Here is a 17123-nt window from a genome sequence, read left to right as displayed (position 1 = left end):
TCTTGCAGCTTTGGAGATATGTTGTCCTTTACACTGACTGCATTTGTTGAGCTGATGGATCATGGGATTGTATCGTGGGATACATTCTCTGTGGCATTCATTAAAAAGGTAAATTTGGAATCAATGCTATCTGTTCTATATCGGTTTAAATATTTGAGGTGAGTTGTGATTTGGGTTTGTTTCTTTTTTTCCTTCTTTGTTTTTTTCCCCAGATACATTATTTAGGTCGTTGGCCAAAAAAAGTACATGAAAATGGGATTAAAGTGCTGTTTCAAACTATAAATGTTTGTACTGCAGAATCTGGTTCAACTTCTGTGGAAATCAGTTGGAGTGAATTGGAATCAACACAGTATTAGGCTTATTATATGATAAATTGCTTATTCAATTACATTGTGACCTCCCTGTGCAGATAAAATACAGTTAAAGCAAAAAATTAGTATTTTGATACAATGTAAACTAAAATTAGTAATGCCATATTTCTAGCAAAAAAAGCCCAGCACTGAAATGTTCCCTCTGGGGCATTGGAAGAAGAGAAATGAGTTAGTTTACAATTTGAAATTAGGATGATATCTGAGTTAATCAAGCTGAACTTTGCCCCTCTGAATCTTGTAGTTGAGGTATGTGGTTTTAAAAAAGATCTGTTCATGATTTGCAATGTATCTTTCTTTACTTACATGACAGAGATGCACAAAAGCAGCAGAAACATGGTAGTGCTCTTTAGGTACAGACATTTACAAGACTTCAGAAAAAGTTTTTGTTACTGATTCAACACTTTTCATTTACTGCGGAAGAAAAACCCCAAAACCACATAATTCTTCTTAACAAAGAATTTTCAAACCTGATTGAATTTATCATAACCCAAAGTGTTTTTGAGCAGGTTCAAAAGATATCAGTCTCTGCACTAAAATAATATCAGAAGCAGTAATTAAATGAATATAACCTGTGGCAAAGAAACCTTCATTTTAGTAGAGTGTGTCAGAGCAAGGGCTTTAAATTTTGTTAAAACATTGCTACCATCAAAGGAAAGCAGAAATTTGCTTTTGTTGCCGAAAGTGAAAGAAGGATCAACTAGGAAAAGAAGTATTGAATACTTTAGATACTAAACCTCAGTTTTGGTCATAAGAAAAATAATAGTGTTACTGATCTGAGTTTTGGTCTGGTTTTTAAATTTCTTTTCCAATTTCACAGTCCAGGTAGGTTGTGATGACAATTGTTGTTACCTTCTAACGGCAAAGAAAATTCTACAACTGCTTTTAACTGACTGCAGGAGACACAAAGTCCAGAATGCCTTGCTTTCTAGGGGAGCCTCCTATGGAGCATATGAAGAAACTTTCTAAAGTTAGTTTAGAGCATTTACTTTGTTATTGGCTCAAAACAAATGTCTTTGTCGAACTTTTGTCCTGCGGACTGTATTGTAACAATAGAAGAAATTGTTATGTTCCCCTTCTTAATGGCTCATCTCTTCTGTCAAGCACTTCTATAGGTTTCCCTGGATAATGACCCAATTAAAAAAAAAAAAAAGACAACAAAAACAAAACAAACAAAAGCATTTCCACAAAGTACCTATATAAACCAAAACTGGCAGGAAAAACCAGAAGTGAAACTATGGAGCAAGAAAGGGACCAAGGAGAATGACAGGGGAATGTAGTGGGTCTAATGCTGGCCAGATGCCAGTGCACCTACTAGAATTATTTACTCATTTTCTGCTGTCAGATAAGAATTAGCAGTAGAGCAAAGCAGGCTCAAAGATTTAAAGGGCATAAAAAATCTTTATTAACAGAACTAAAAGAAAGAATAATAAGAATCAGAACAAGGCCTTCAGAACACTTCTCCTCCCCTCACACCCTCTTTTATTTCCCACTGGCAACGTAAAGAGACAAAATCTGGGACTTTCAATCAGTTTACCACCTCTAGAATAGTCTTCCTTCAGTTCTCTTAGGGAGGGGAGTCTCTGTTGCTATGCTGCAGAGACTTCTCCACAAGAAACAGTTTTCCTGTGGCTTCAATGTCACAGCAAATCAGCCACCTGGGAAAGGGAAATCTGTTTGCAGAGTGAAAGTCCCTCCCATGCTTTACAGCTTTCCCACAGCTGCTTTCATGGGCCATGGCAACTTATGGGGTGCTGTTTTAAGGATGAGCTGTTCTAGCATGAAAGCAAAAGTTCTTTTAATCCCTCTCTGGGAAACAGGTTTTCTTCTCTTCTTCTTCTCTTCCTGGGGCAAGGTTTCTCACCTCTCATTTCTCTCTGTTCAGACTTCTCATTAGATAACAGAGAGAAGAGAAACAGAGGGACAGAGAATGACAGAGGTTGAGGAAAGAGGCTCAGGAGCGTTCTGATCTGCATGCAGTCGGAACCCAGAAAGGCAGAGCCCTCAGAGGTGCAGTGTGGGCACAGGGCAAACCTAGAAGAGCACCTTTGGACCATGTCTCACTTCTGTGGCAGCAATCTACAACTTCGTCCTCACTAGCTTCTCTGACATTGGCTTTTGACAGGCCACTTGAGGCCCTTGATGGGCTTGCTGAAGTGACTGACAGGATGGATAAGGGAGTGGATAAGTTTCTGCTGAGGGGAAACTTGCAATCAAGTGCTTCTGCCTTTTGAAGCTGTCCTTCATGCTAAATGAAGGCTAAACTTGAATGGGGTTGAATTAGTCTGATTTTTTTCTGGAGTAGTTTTTAAAATTAAAAATATACTGAAGCAGAAGGAGACCTCAAAGGGAACCCCTGGCTGATTCTAATGAATAGGTGCTTGGTGTTGGATGCAGACTGTCTCCCATCCTTTGGGACCTAAAGGCTGCTATTCCAAGTGCAGCAAGCAAGATTGTTGCTTTCAAGGAGTACTTTGTTCCCTATTTTAAGGAAAAATAGCATCATTTGGAAAAGCTTCCTTATGATATATAAAGTTCTCACAAGACCTTTTTCTTGCTTAGGATGATATATAGCTCATTTCCAGATTCCATAGCTGCCTAAAAGATTTGGATTCCAAATTCTTAGAAAACGTTGCGATGATTGGTTATCAAAGTTGTCCTGGTTCTGGCCAGGACAGGGTTAAATTTTGCAGTATCCAGAAGTTGGCATGGCTAGGACACAGAGTTTATTCTATACCACCTCAAATAATTTTCTGGGGACAGGGGAAGGGGTTCCTTCTGGGTCAGGGTGGCATGGCAGTGGATCAGGTATTCTCGCTTTCCACGTTGTGAGCATTCACGGGTGAAGCATTCGTCTCTCTCATGCCCTCTGTTATTGGTAGTATTGCTGTTACTGTTCTTTTTCTTGCTCCATTGCTGTTTCCAGTAAATTGTTCTTATCTCAACCCATGATGTTTACCTTCAGTGCCTCCAATTCTCCTCAGGCCGGCCACAGGAAATAAAGGGGAGTGAGCGAGTGACACATTGTTTGGGGTGTTCAGTGGGGGCACTAAACAGGGAAATATCATTCCTAAACCATGACAAAAATGCACTACACAAATTTGGTACATCCATCTTTAGTTCCTACAAGAGAAGTAATGAAGTTTGTAGTATTGTTTAAGATATTTTTAAAAAATCTTTAAAAATTACATACATAATTGCTGATTCGTAAGTGTATGATGCAGAACCTTCATGTTGACAAATTGTTTACTCTACCTTCTAAAATATATTGTGCAGAAAACAGGGTGGAAGCCAGAGAAGTATTTCGGTATGTCACAACTGTCAGTTGTTTTTTCTGTAAAGTGCAGCTCTAGTTCCTTACTTTAAAATTATATGCACCATTTAAAATTTTACTATGCACTAAATCTTAACAGAGACTACAACTTGGACAGATTTTTCTGTACATTTTTGAGAACAGGATAGTGCAGGCAAATAACTAATGAACATGCATAATGAAAATCAGATCTATTTCTTTCACTGTTTTCCCCCTATGTGTTCTTTTTCTGGTGCAGCTTTTAAATAGTAGCAGTAATAATAATAATAATAGTAATAGTAATAATAATAAGTAGTAGTACTACTATATAACAACTTTTTTTTTAACTTTTGAATTCTCTCTTTTGCCTTAAGTGATGCTGAACCAGGAGGAGAACTCAGATGATGTAGTTCAGTTTGCTATAGGTTTTTCATCTACTCTCAGTTTACATATTTAGCTCCTATTTCAAAGGAGCATGAATGTGTAAATTCACGGTTTGATTTCCAATTTCCCTTGAAATTGAAAGGAAGTTAAGCACCCAGACTCTTCTTTTGTATGTGGTTATATATGCAGATTTCAAGGTTACAGGTATTTTGCTGAAGAAATAATATTATCCTTAATGACACACACCCATGTGACAGGTTTTCACATGGAAGTGCAAAGCAAACAAGTTGCTTCTTTCTGAAAAAGATGTAGTATTTTGCTGAGCTTGCATTATTTTAATAATTGGATTTTTTGATAAATGAATGCAGGATTATTTTTGGATGTTGAAAGCCCTCTCTCTGTGTGGTGCTTAATAAACAGAAAACAGCAAATAGCACAAATTTGAACTCCTTTTGATTCCTGTTTCTTCTCAAGAAGGCCCTCTTTTTTTTTTTTTACACACCCAGAACTTCAAGTGTGGGACTAGAATTTTGTTTTAATGCAGTTTTGTTCTCCCTGGAACTTACATGACTTATTTTTCAAGGCAGACAAGCCTATTATTTCTGGCCAGACTTCATGCTTCAGCAAGGTGGTTATGAATACACACAGCTTGACATGCAAGTTACCCAGCAGATGTTTTGCATCTATATTCAGCGTGATACATCTTTTTAAACACACAAGACAACGTTATACCTTGTGTTTGTGTTGATGATTAAAAGATGTTATGGTCCAAGGTTAGGAGAATAAATGAGGCTAAGGCAGCCTTTCCTAGATGAAGGTTCCAGTTATTTATACTGTTACATTTCTGCAGGTCCCTGGTGTGAAAATGTTATATCCCAGTGAAGCATTAACTGCCTCCCGAAGGAGCTGCTGCACCAAGAATAATTCATAAATGTCAGGGCTCCTAAAGAGGTGACAGAAATCTGGCAATTTGGGACACAGTCTGCACACATGGTTTTCCTCCTGCACAAGCAATCCGTGGATGCCTGAAAACTGAGGCATCCAGGGGCACTTGGTTTAATGTGTGAGCAGTGCAGAGTTGGCAGCTCTGGCTGCAATGCATCAAAACACATCTGGATTGCCACCAACAGAGGTGGGGTAGCACAGTGCTTTGGACACACAGATTGCTGCTCTAAAAAGCACACTGTGCTTGGTATACTATTGTAAATATTATTTGGCTCAGGACTTGCTGGGAGAAGATGCTGAGAGTCCAAAATAGAAAAAGGCTAATCGAGTTCCTCTCTCCTCCTGTTTTCTATGCATTTGTGGCTTGGCTGTTTACAGAAAGTAAAGTAAATGTATATTCTCTGAATTGAGTTTCATTTGGTGTAGGATGTTCCTGCTGTGGTAATGCAAGCCAAGCAGCAGAGCAAACAGCAAAAAAAGCAACAGTGCTGTAATAGATTAGAAAAAGAAAAATCTGTCCCTCTTTCTTTCTTTCTTGTCTCCAGCCAAAGCTGGGTGTTTTGCTCCTTCAGTACTACTTAAGATGTCACAAGTGCAGAACAATACCATTGTCAACGTGTCAACATTTTAATGTGAGTTTTACAGGCAGCTGGACAGCTTTTCTAAGCACAGGGCAGGCCTTTGTTCTTCCTAAAAGGAAACAATTCTTAGGTCTCAGCAAGCATCCAGAATTTGAAACAATAGTTATGATTACAGTAGTGGCTTATAGCAGGAATACTGAAGAGATGTGTGAAATTTTCTGGAAGGAACATATCAGACTTGAGACAGGGCCACTGCAGTCTGTTGCTTTGCTGCAGAGAGCAAGTAACTGTGGTCACAGTACACTTCAGTCTGTACTTTCTTGGGTGCCTTTCATTTTGACTGTGCTGGTGTTAGAGTACTTGAGGAAAACCCCTGCAGTTCTCACTTTCTGCATCAGCAGAAGGCAGGTTTCTTCCCGGGAAGTATTTGGGCTGGGCAGCATGCTGGAGAACGTGTGTTGCCACATCTCACTGCACAGCTGTGTTGACTCTGCAGATGAGTGTGCAGCTTGTCATTGCCACATTGCAAAATAGCAGAGGTCAAACTTGGTTTTAATTAATGTGCTATTTGTTTGTGGCAACTTGCAGTAAAAGGGAAGGTTATTAATGAAAAGCTGGACTCTAGACAGGGTTATGGAACCAGTTGTCCTGATCATCAACAGAGTTTTAATTGGTAACCTGGAAAGAGTTTTCAGCATTATTGGTAACACCCACCAAGCAGAAGAAAAAGGCATGTTTTTTCTAGATTGTGTTTTTCCCAAAAAGCTAGATTAAAAGTTTCTCTTTTGAAAAATTTGCCTTAAGCCTAGATATTTTTAGCCTGTACATTTTTTTTTCTGGAGAAAATGAGAACTAGTTGCCTTGTTTTTTCCAAAGTTTTCTACACAAAAAATAGAATTGTTGAATTTTTTGATGCTGATTTTTCATGTTTATAATGTAATGATGAAGCATACATTTCAGTTGTGTGAATATTGACAATAACCTTTGGTGACTTGTGCCAGCTGTAGACGCTGTGCCACTGTGTTCTTTGATGGTATATGCTGTGCCTGGTTGATCATTTTCAGGTATTCACTGATAACTGGCATGTGGACAAGACTGCCTTTTATCTAATGCCTTTCTGAACCACGCTGACAGTTTTCTTTCTTACCTTTGCCTGTTTTCCTGACAAGATGCAAATTCTCTGAATGATTGTGTTTGCAGATAGCAAGCTACGTGAACAAATTTGCCTCGGACATCTCTATCTTGCAACGGTCGCTGGCAATCCTGGAATCGATGGTGCTCAATAGTCATGACCTGTACCAGAAGGTAGCACAGGAGATCACAATTGGGCAGCTGATCCCACATCTGCAGGGGTGAGTGGCTTTGACTACCACATGATATGGTGGATATTTTTTCCCCTTAAAATAGCACAACATTTGGAGAAAAAACAGTACTATAAAGACCAGCAACCTCCTTTATGATTCCTGACTCCACTACATGTGACTGCATAACTGGTAACAATATTTCTGGAGTTGCCTGGTCATTAGGTTTTAGGGCTTTTTTGATTTTGTTTTGTTTGTTTTTCCATAAGCTACCTATGTAGTTGGAAGTGGGGAATGATGAGAAGAGCACCCTGTGGTAATGAAATGCTTAATTAGCATACAGATGGGGTTGTTTTATTTGCCAGACTCTGGGAAGTGTGTAAGACAAAAATTGCTTAACTTTTGCTGAATGTATGTTTGAAAAGGGAAGGGCTTTTTCTTAAATAGTAATGTGAAGCACTTAAATGGATGGAAGCTGCCTCTTGTAGCATAGAGTAACCTACTGTGCATAGTTATGCTTGTCTCCCACCTGGGACATTTTCAATGCACCTGAAAAGCTTTGATATCAGCAGGTTCATTTCCAAAAGCCTTTAGGGAAGATTCCTCTTCCTATCTCCAGCTGTTGTGCACTTGACAGAAACTTGTTATGAGACTCTTGCTATGATCAGTGGAGGGTCAATGGCAGTTCAAGGAGTTGTTCATTCCACCTTTTTTAAATTCTGAGTCTCCCTTCAGGACATCATCTCTCTCTCTCACTAATAAAGAAAGCCAGGTCATGACCAACCTTGGTCACCTAACTTACATGGTTAACATGAAGTGCAAACAGCTCCTCCACTTCTACCTGCTGAAATGCAGCTGGAAGATCAATTTCTACAGCTCAGGTGCATTTGTGTTCTTCTCTCACATCTACAACATTGTTCCAAACAGGACAGACCAAGAAATCCAGACGTACACCATTGCAGTAATAAATGCACTCTTTCTTAAAGCACCGGATGACAAGAGGCAGGTAAGTTGATGGAGGTTGTATACCTATGCATCTTTGGGAGAAAAAGTGTTTCATATATTCACACCTGCAGTTGTCCCATCACACTTTTCCTGCACTTAATTCAAACTGAAGCTAGTTCTGTTTTTTCCTGCTGGGATATAATTCGTTTTCATGGAACTACCTCCATCTTGCACCAGTACTGGGAGGGATTAAACATTCTTCCATGCTTTTGTAGTTCCCTGTGACCTCATATGAACCATATTGACTGTGGCTGACTGTAGTATTTATTGTACTGAACTCTTTGCCAGCACAGCTTGTAAACCCAGGCTGTTTTTTTGGTAGAATGTTTTCCCCCCAGATTTTTTATTAAGAAGTGTGTTTCTTTTGAAAACAAAAATATCTTGCCATGTAAGCATTTCATGACTTTTATAGTGTGCTATTTTAGAGCCAGACATCAGGAAATATTTCAAGATTGCTACTTGATGTTAAATGGGGATGGAATGTGAAGTGTTATGAAATAGTGAAGTTTTATGCATGTTTATGAAGTTACTAGCCTGTGTCAAAACAGATTTAGGCATTTATTTATTTAACATTTCTGTCACCAGGAACAATGATGATAATTCTTGTGATGACATACTGTTACTGTCCAGAACAAGTTCACTGAGAGTTGCTGATCAGTTCTGACAAGGGCTTTCCTTAGATTTATTTACATTTTTAAATGCTGGTGACTGTTTAAACAAACATCAAAGCCCTAATAAGGGTTTTTCAGGGGGGTTTGGTTGGTATTTTTTGGGTTTTGTTTCTTGTTCTTAAAAATATTTTTAACATTGCAAACAGGGAAAAGTAAACCCATGGTTTAATTAGGAAAAAAAGGCTCTTCCACCCCTCACTCCCTCTTTTTCCTTCTTCCTCGAATACGGGCAAGAAGGCACCTAATAACTAAAAATTAGAATAAAAACTTTTCTTTCAATTTTGGCATAAATTTATAATAGATCCTTGCAAGAAACCAAAATATTTTGCTTTTTGCATTTGTGAATAGTTGCCGCTGTGTTTCTGTGAGAAGGATGCCTTGTCATATTTGAAGTGGAGGAACAGTGTCAGATGTAGATAAGATTTTAGTATTAATCAGTGGCCATGTGTTCCTTGAATCACAGTAACCCAGTGTATTGCCAGCAAGCAAAACTGTATCTTGCCAGCAGTGCAACCACCTAGTGGGGCTGGCAGTGAGCCAGACAGACTTCACCTGTAGTACCTGCTGATGTGACACAAAACTGTTAGTCATGGAGTTTATGATCATCAGCAGATAATGATCTGCTTTGACTTTGAAGGATAATAGCTCTGACACTTGCAGAAATTTTTCCTCCACCTTTAATAACCCAGAATGTGCAGTCAGAGTGTGTTCGGTTTCTCTTTATGGCTGTCTTGTGGTTAATTAGTAAACCATACGATAGAGATAGTAGGTGTCCATTACCTTCCAAATAGCATTAACAGATGGCTCCTACTGAACTCTGTCTTTCTAAGACAATGAACCGAGGTGATGAAATCTCATGCAATTATCTGGTGATGGGCACTCCAAAGTAGTGAGTGTTCAGCACTCACTACTTAATATTGTTAGAAGTGAGAAGCTGCACCAAAACTCATGACTCTGGGAACTTTGGCACCCTCTCTGCTGCCAACTTACAGGCATGATGTGGATGGCTGCTCTGCAATTAAGGAAGGGATTTAAATTGGCACTGCTGTCTGAATTCTTTCCCCTCACTTTTTCTTTTTTTCCTGTCTCTGTTTCTGTAATGTAAAACCCAAGAAGTCCAAGATTTTTCTTTTTAATGAGGACTCCCTGGTTGCTTTGCTTCTTCTGCCCCTGTCAAGGACCAAATCATTTAGAGAAACCTAGGTTATTAATAAAAAAAAGAAAATAAAAAAGTCTATTGGGAAAGAGCTGAGAGTTTGAGCATTGAAATGATACTATGAATGTTTGAAACACTTCTTTGGCATTTGTCTGCATTTTTTGCAGAGACGTTGCTATGGGAAATGAGATGGCAAATTTGGTCAGATAATTCTTGTTCTCATCAGCTAGGGCAGCACTTATATTAGAAGAGGCAGCTTATTAGCTGCTAATGTAGCCTTTTTGGAGACAAAGTTAATTTTGATGCAGTAATTGGTTTTTTGAATGCTTGTTGCTTCAGTCAATTTTAGTCCAGTGACAAAAAACCCAGTATCTCAATAACAGCTTTTTTAATTATAGCTATAAGAAAGAAGTAACAATTTGATAATCTAAAAAGTAATTAGAGGAGTTTCCTTTTTATTATTTTCTTTGCATTGAATGCAGAAATACCATCCTATATTCTGTACCTGTTAATCTTTTGGCAGTTGGTATATAGTTTGACAAAAATCCAGCCAGTCTGTTCCAAGAAACACTGAAGTATAACATGTGCCTGGCACTCCCCCTACAGCTCAGTTGCACATTTCTGGAAGAGATGGAACCATCTATATCATCCATTCCTTTGCTCCTTTGTTGTTATGTGCAATTGAAACTTGAGCAGCCAGAAAAGGCTCAAAACCTGAAGCTGAGTTTCTCTTGTCTTTGGTGCCTTGTTCCTTCTTTATCACTGCTATGCTCTGTTGCAGCACCATTTACCTGGTACGAGGAAAAGAGCTCAACATCTCTAACTGCCTCCTATCTCACAATAAGAATGATTTTCTTTTTCTGAGCAAGTTCTCACCTAACACTCGCTTTATTTACACTGTTTCTGCAGGTGTGTTTTAGTCCTCCATCCTTTGTATGTTTAATGTTACAGTCTCGGTTTTTATGTCTTATAGGGGATTTTTTTTAATATATAAAAGTGACTAGTGTTTATTCCACATTAATCTCCAGCTCTCACAAAGTTTAGCAGGAATGCACTGCATGTGCAAGCATGCACACACACAAACACACACACATTTCTATACTGATGGAAAAGCTCATGGAACATAAAAATAGGGCACGCTCTTTTAGGCATGCTTAAGATTAGACTCTTATGCTTGATAAGTGTAAAATATTCCCTCCTATGCATTGTAGGACAGTTTGCAGCAGGGACAGTTGGGGCCAGCTTCTTAAGCATTAAAGAAAAATCATATTCACCTTGACAATGTTTTCAGACAGGTCTAGAAAGCCAAGTTAATTTAAAACAAGAATGGACCAATGTCAACATTGCTACTAAAATACAGGGGAGAATTATCATTTGTTATAATGAAACAGTACTGAGTTGTAGGCTGATTTATTGAATGGAAGTTAGAGCACTTGATTTTAAAACAGCTGAAATATCAAAGTAAATAATAATTTTATTTGACATATTGTTTTAAAGTCCTGGCTGGCTTCCAGTCCATGCTTCCTTCTGTATTGTTTATGGGGGAAGGTTGTGCTTGAACAAGTATGTAAATACTCTCGTCAACCCACAGAGGTCTCTTCTGAAGTCTTTCACTGTGGATTTTGGATCACCAAAGCCCTCAGCTTGTGATGTACTTTTAACTATCTTGGTCCCTCTTCTCATGGTATTTTGACTTTATGAACCCCAAATACAGTTCTAATGCTGATATGCTGCCTCCTTTCATTTATAAGTAACAATGCAGAAATGTAAGACCTTTTAGGCCAGTATGTTTTTCTAGCTATGATATGAAAATACCTGCTTCTGGCTATTTTTTTTAATTTTTTTTTTTTTTTACCTAATCAGGAAATGGCAAACATTTTGGCACAAAAGCAGCTTCGTTCCATCATCTTAACTGTAAGTATATGGTTTTCAAAATTACTGTTGAGTAGGAGAGAGAAAAGATTACTCCATTTTTGGTGTTCATAGGTGTTATCTTAATACATTTTAATTGCCTTTGTATTTTGATATGTTTTGAAGTCTTGTAATATAGAAGATAAGGTTTGAATGGTAGTTGAATGGGTTCAAAACTGCTTTTTGGAAGTGTTATTTTCCCAGTCAGAAAATGTTGTTTCTTCATGAAAACACAGTATTAAATGCCCCCTGTGTTTTTTGGTTCTTTTGATTATTCTGTCTTGATTGACACAATTCATCATGGCTTTTACACAAGACGCATGAATTAAAGCTAATGAAATAGTTAATGAATATAATATCGAAGACCTGCATCTGCTCTCATGGAAAATCAGGGATTTTGCCTTTGATGTTTGAGTAGATTGCATCTTCAATGGAATGAGGGAAAAATCTTTCTCTGTAGTGAGTGTGAAATGAACCAAACAACAAACAACCCCTCACACTTTCTCATTTGCTATCATAATTTCGCTGATGCATATAAAACCCCCAGAATGTATTTCAGAAGGCCTGTTTTTACACTGGTTGAGTTCTTTAAAAATTTGAAACAATCCTAAGGATAATTATTGTTTATTTATTTTCACAATATGCTCTAGTGCCTTTTGGCAGACAGATTCTTTTATTTTCTGGAACTGTACAACATCTGTTGATGTATCCAGCTCTCACTTAATGACTTTTTCTTTATGTCCTTTGCTGTGTTTAGAGGTCTGGGTCTGTTTTCTGTTTCCCATATAAAACTACTTGGTGTTTTTTGCACACCAGGAATTTTTAAATTGTCCATCAGTTTTGTGTTTGCTTTTTGAATGGGATAATTCTGCATGTATAGGGCATTATATACTAATTTATTTCTAAGCAGTCTTCCTCATACAGGTTGGAGTTGGCTAGTAGAGGCAGGATTGTGATGTGATCCTGACTCCCTGTTGAACCTTGCTACTCTATTCACTGTATTCTCTGGCTGTGCTTGCAGCCTAAATACTTTTCTGCTCAGACAGCTACTCTCTTAAATATTTTCTCAGTATAATCTCTTGGAAAAAAAGAAATCAAATACAGAGCTCTAAAGCTCTTGGGATGGAATTATTTTTTCTTTGAAGTGACTACTCAGCACTGTTTTTTAAATGCTACTTCTCAGTATATGCAGAGACCCTATAAAGTGTGAAGTCCTGTCTCCTTAAGTTATTTAGACAGCACCTGAATCAGTAGTGCTATTCCTGGTTTGATTTTTAGGGGTGGATGTGGGTTTGTGTTTGAGATTTTTGGCTGTTTGGGTTTTCTTAATTTCTGAAGTATAGATACACTATTGAATAGCAAGCACATATTTAGGAATGGAAACCCCTGACAGCACACACTGCAGCTTTCTGATTCACCCAAGCCTGTCTCTCTTTCTTTGCAGCATGTTATCAGGGCACAGAGGGCCATCAATAATGAAATGGCACACCAGCTATATGTCCTGCAAGTACTTACCTTCAATCTTCTGGAAGACAGAATGATGACAAAAATGGATCCACAAGATCAAGTAAGCGTCTGGCATGATCTGGTCTTAGCAGGAAGACAGCAGCTCCTCACTGATGTACCCAAAGCTCTTCATGGAGGAAAAAAACACTTGCTAGGAACATTTACATAAGTTATTCTTTTTCTCTGTGAAGTTGGGTTATGTTTTTTGGTTGTAAGAAGATGCATTAGGTATTTCATTCCTTGTGCAAAAGTACCAAATGGCCAGACAGTTCTCCTTATCACGTAGTTCCATGAACAGAATTTTCTGTCTTCCTGAGCAGAAACTCTGAGCAGCTGTCCAGCATTTGTTTCCTTTGTGCCTTTCTCCGAAGCACTAGAGGTGTATGGTCCTTCCTAGAAGTACTTCTGTAGAGCTAAATTAAATGTTTGCATGGAAACTGTCTGGCATGCTAGAGTTGAAGTTAAATTGTGTAACAATAAACCCTGGTTTTGTTACTGGGATTCTATAAAGTACTTCATTTGTTTAGTGCTCACTGTGTGCAGACATTGACTTTGATATTGCTCAATGTGCAAAAAGTGACGCTCCTCTAAGATATTTAAATATAGGGTCAATGAGCCATAGGGATGATGTGTTTTTTTTCTTTAATCTTTTTGTGGCCTTCATTTAGGCCCTGTACAAGGAGGAACCTGATTTCATTTTTAAGCTAAAGTTATCTTAAGACTTGCCAATAATTTGAAGAAGAGAAGGTGGGAGAGTGAGATAGTTGTAAACATAGGTAACATCATGCTGTAGGATTTTGTGCTTCCTAAGTTTGAGATGGAAAAGTTTGACTCTTGGGAATGTACATGCAGTACATTAGTGCATATTTCCATAGAGAGTGACTAAGGCAGTGTTGTTAATATGGCTGGTAGTGTGGTTATCACTGTCTTGAGACATTTCCAGCTGCAGTAATTCCTCTCCTGCCTATTTCTGCAGTAGCAAAAATGGATAGTTACCAAAATGAATGCAGAGTGCTGAGTCATTTTGTGTTCATCCAGCAAGGTGCTTACGTACCAGCTTAATTTGAAATGTGTGTGATCTCTTGGCTTCTGTGGTTAAAATTGTGTAGTCAGAGGCCTTGCTAACGTGGATCCTGCTTCTGGAAGTCAACACTTAATTACCCATGTGTGAATCTCATAAATGTGAGGACTTTCGAAAATGGGAACAACGAGGTCATTCTTGCTGACTGTCTCTCCAAGTATGAAGTAGGGAATTTAGACAAAAAAACTTTGGGCAGTGGGCAGGAATACCATGTTTTGAAACACCTTTTGTGGTATTGTTAAAGTGAGAGGTCAGTTATTTTAACCAATTTTTTTTAACGTTGTTTTGATGTAGGCTCAGCGGGATATCATATTTGAACTCAGAAGAATTGCATTTGATGCCGAATCCGAACCTAACAACAGCAGTGGCAGCATGGAGAAACGGAAGTCTATGTACACTCGAGACTATAAAAAACTTGGATTTATTGTGAGTATTTTTGTGTGATAATCCACCGAAAGTGGGTGCATGCATCCATTATAGTACATCTTTTCATTAGTCTCTTCTCTTACTTTGGTCTTCTGTCTGTTTCCTAAAAGGAATGGCAAACATAACTTTCCTCCCCTTCCCCAGAACCCTGCTAACTCCAAGTGACAGCTTTAGCAGGAGCCAGGGTGCTGGACTGGAGGCTATAAATTCTTTACATGGGACAGGCAAGGAAGTAGAGGTAGTGGAGTACCCCTAACACACCTTAGGGAGTGTTTTGACTGCCCTGAGCTTGGTAATGGTCACAATAGGATTGAGCCTTTATGGGTAAGGACCAGGAGGAAGGTCAGTGAGGCAGATTTCATGGTGGGAATCTGTTAAAGGCCATCCAACCAGGATAAAGAAGCAGCAAAATATACCACAAGCATCTGGGACAAGTCTCAAGATCTCTAACCCTTTTTCTCACAGGGTACTTTGGACTTATCAGCTGTCAGCTGGAAATATGATAGAGCGGAAAGGAAACATTCTAGGAGATTCCTGGAGTGTGTGGAGGATAATTGAGGCCAACTGTATGAGATTAAGTAAAAGTGCTGGGTCCTGCAACCCCATTCAGTGAACAATACCTGGGGAATTGTGTCTGGAAAGATGATCAGAGGAAAAGAATCTGGGGTTGTCGGTGACCAGCTGGCTGAACATGAGCCAGCTGTGCCCAGATGGCCAAGAAGGCCAGTGGCATCCTGGCCTGGATCAGCAATAGTGTAGCCAGCAGGGGCAGGGCAGGGATTGTCCCCTGTACACAGCACTGGTGAGGGCACACCTTGAGTACTGTGTTCAGTAGGAAATGGACTGAGGTGCTGGAATTTGTCCAGAGAAAGGTAACAAAGCAGGTGAAGGGTCTGGAGCACAAGGCCGGTGAGGAGCAGCTGAGGTAGCTGGGGGTGTTTAGCCTGGAGAAAAGCAGGCTCAAGAGAGACTTCATTGCTCCCTACAACTCCATGGAAGGAGTGTAGTAGCCTTGTGAAGATCAGTCTCTTCTCCCAGGTAACATGTTACAGGACAAGATAGTTTCAGATTGGATATTCCATAAAATTTCTTCATGGAAAGGGTTGTCAAGCATTGGAGCAGGCTGCCCAAGGAAGTGATTGAGTCATGGACCCTGGAGATGTTTGAAAGATGTGTGGATGTGGCTCTTAGAGACACAGATTAGTGGTGACCATAGCACAGTTGGAATCAATTATCTCAGAGGTCTTTTCCAACCTAAACAATTCCGTGATTCTAGCTGGAAGAAATAAATACCTTAAGTTTAAGCATGTAGTTTTGCATGACATGCCACCATTAGAATCTAACTTTTAATGATATCCTGGATGTACAGGCATTGCCTAGTGGATCTGTGACAGCCCTGTAAAGTCACTGTAGTTTGTTAGCAATAAGATGGACTTATGAGTACAATAAATCTGAGATACTACTCTATGGACTCACTTATAGGACCTTGTGTTTTGTTTGCTTAAAGTCCTTCAATGTGTGAGTAGGGGATGCAGAATCTCTTGTACCCTGACTTAATCAGGTGCATTGGAGTTCTGGGCTTGCCTTAAACCCTGTTGGGGAGCAGAGCACGATCTGGCTAAACCGTTGCACACATTTATAGTAATAATGTGTATTTTTCCCCCTCTGGAAACAGAGCGTGCACATGTACAGTGAATTAATATCTTGATTTATTGCTCACTCTAGGTTAGTATGCAGTTTTCTTTCTCCTTAGGTAAAAAGGTATGCTTCATATCTCCCGTGATCCATTACTGTCCTCTTGGCCTAGCAGATATACACTGAACATACAGTAGCCACAGTTACAGACAGAGAGGTTTTCAGCACTCTTGGTGCAAACTGGAGCTTAATGTGCAGTTTGAGAGCTCTGCCCAGCTCTGTAGCATAGGGCTCAATTCTCCCAAAACCACAAAGGAACTGGGTAGAGCTTTTCTGTGTTCTGATAGCTGTTTTCGTTACTGATGAATGAGGAAAAATTTACCACTGGATCAGTGCTGTTGTATCTGTAAGGAGTAATCAAGTAAATAGATGAGAACAGAGGAACTTGGCATTTTGGGGTTGCAGGCATGATAGCAAAATTAGTGCTTTGAAGCAGCCTTTGAAGCTCAGTGTGAGGTTGTTTTTTTTTTTTTTTTTTGTTGACTCATCCCTCAGCTTCATTGCTCCCATTTGAGCAGTTCATTGGGAAGCCTACTGAAAACACTCTGGCAGTTGTCAAGGGTAACTGCAGCACTGTTTACAACTTGATTATGATAGCCTTTCAAAAGGGGATGGGGAGCAATGTTTAGGAGGAAATGGGAACTGGGATTAAAGCAGTGAAGGAAATGTAGGAAACCATAGTGGGAGATAAGAAGCAGTATGTGAAAGTAAGCTGTTAGAGAAACACCATGGCAAGAGCCTTAATGGGAGGCAGGTTATTCTAGTAGCAGTATGGTGAGGCAAAGTACAAGAAATAAAAAT

General features: G+C 39.2%; 1 protein-coding gene across 2 annotated transcripts in view; it reads left to right on the top strand.

Annotated features, from left to right (window-relative positions):
• ELMO1 (engulfment and cell motility 1) overlaps positions 1-17123 on the top strand; it is a 301790-nt gene that overhangs the window by 103586 nt on the left and 181081 nt on the right. For both annotated transcript variants that reach the window (XM_054273352.1, XM_054273353.1), the window contains 6 exons: positions 9-108; positions 6771-6922; positions 7799-7877; positions 11567-11617; positions 13059-13181; positions 14496-14627. In XM_054273352.1, coding sequence (XP_054129327.1) covers positions 9-108; positions 6771-6922; positions 7799-7877; positions 11567-11617; positions 13059-13181; positions 14496-14627 — 637 coding nt within the window. The remainder of the gene's footprint in view (positions 1-8; positions 109-6770; positions 6923-7798; positions 7878-11566; positions 11618-13058; positions 13182-14495; positions 14628-17123) is intronic.

The sequence above is a fragment of the Melozone crissalis genome, unplaced genomic scaffold (assembly GCF_028551555.1).
Source record: "Melozone crissalis strain CALT ecotype California unplaced genomic scaffold, PUWL_Pcris_2 ptg000016l_1, whole genome shotgun sequence".
Lineage (NCBI taxonomy): Eukaryota > Metazoa > Chordata > Aves > Passeriformes > Passerellidae > Melozone > Melozone crissalis.
This window is presented reverse-complemented; position numbering and strand designations above follow the sequence as displayed.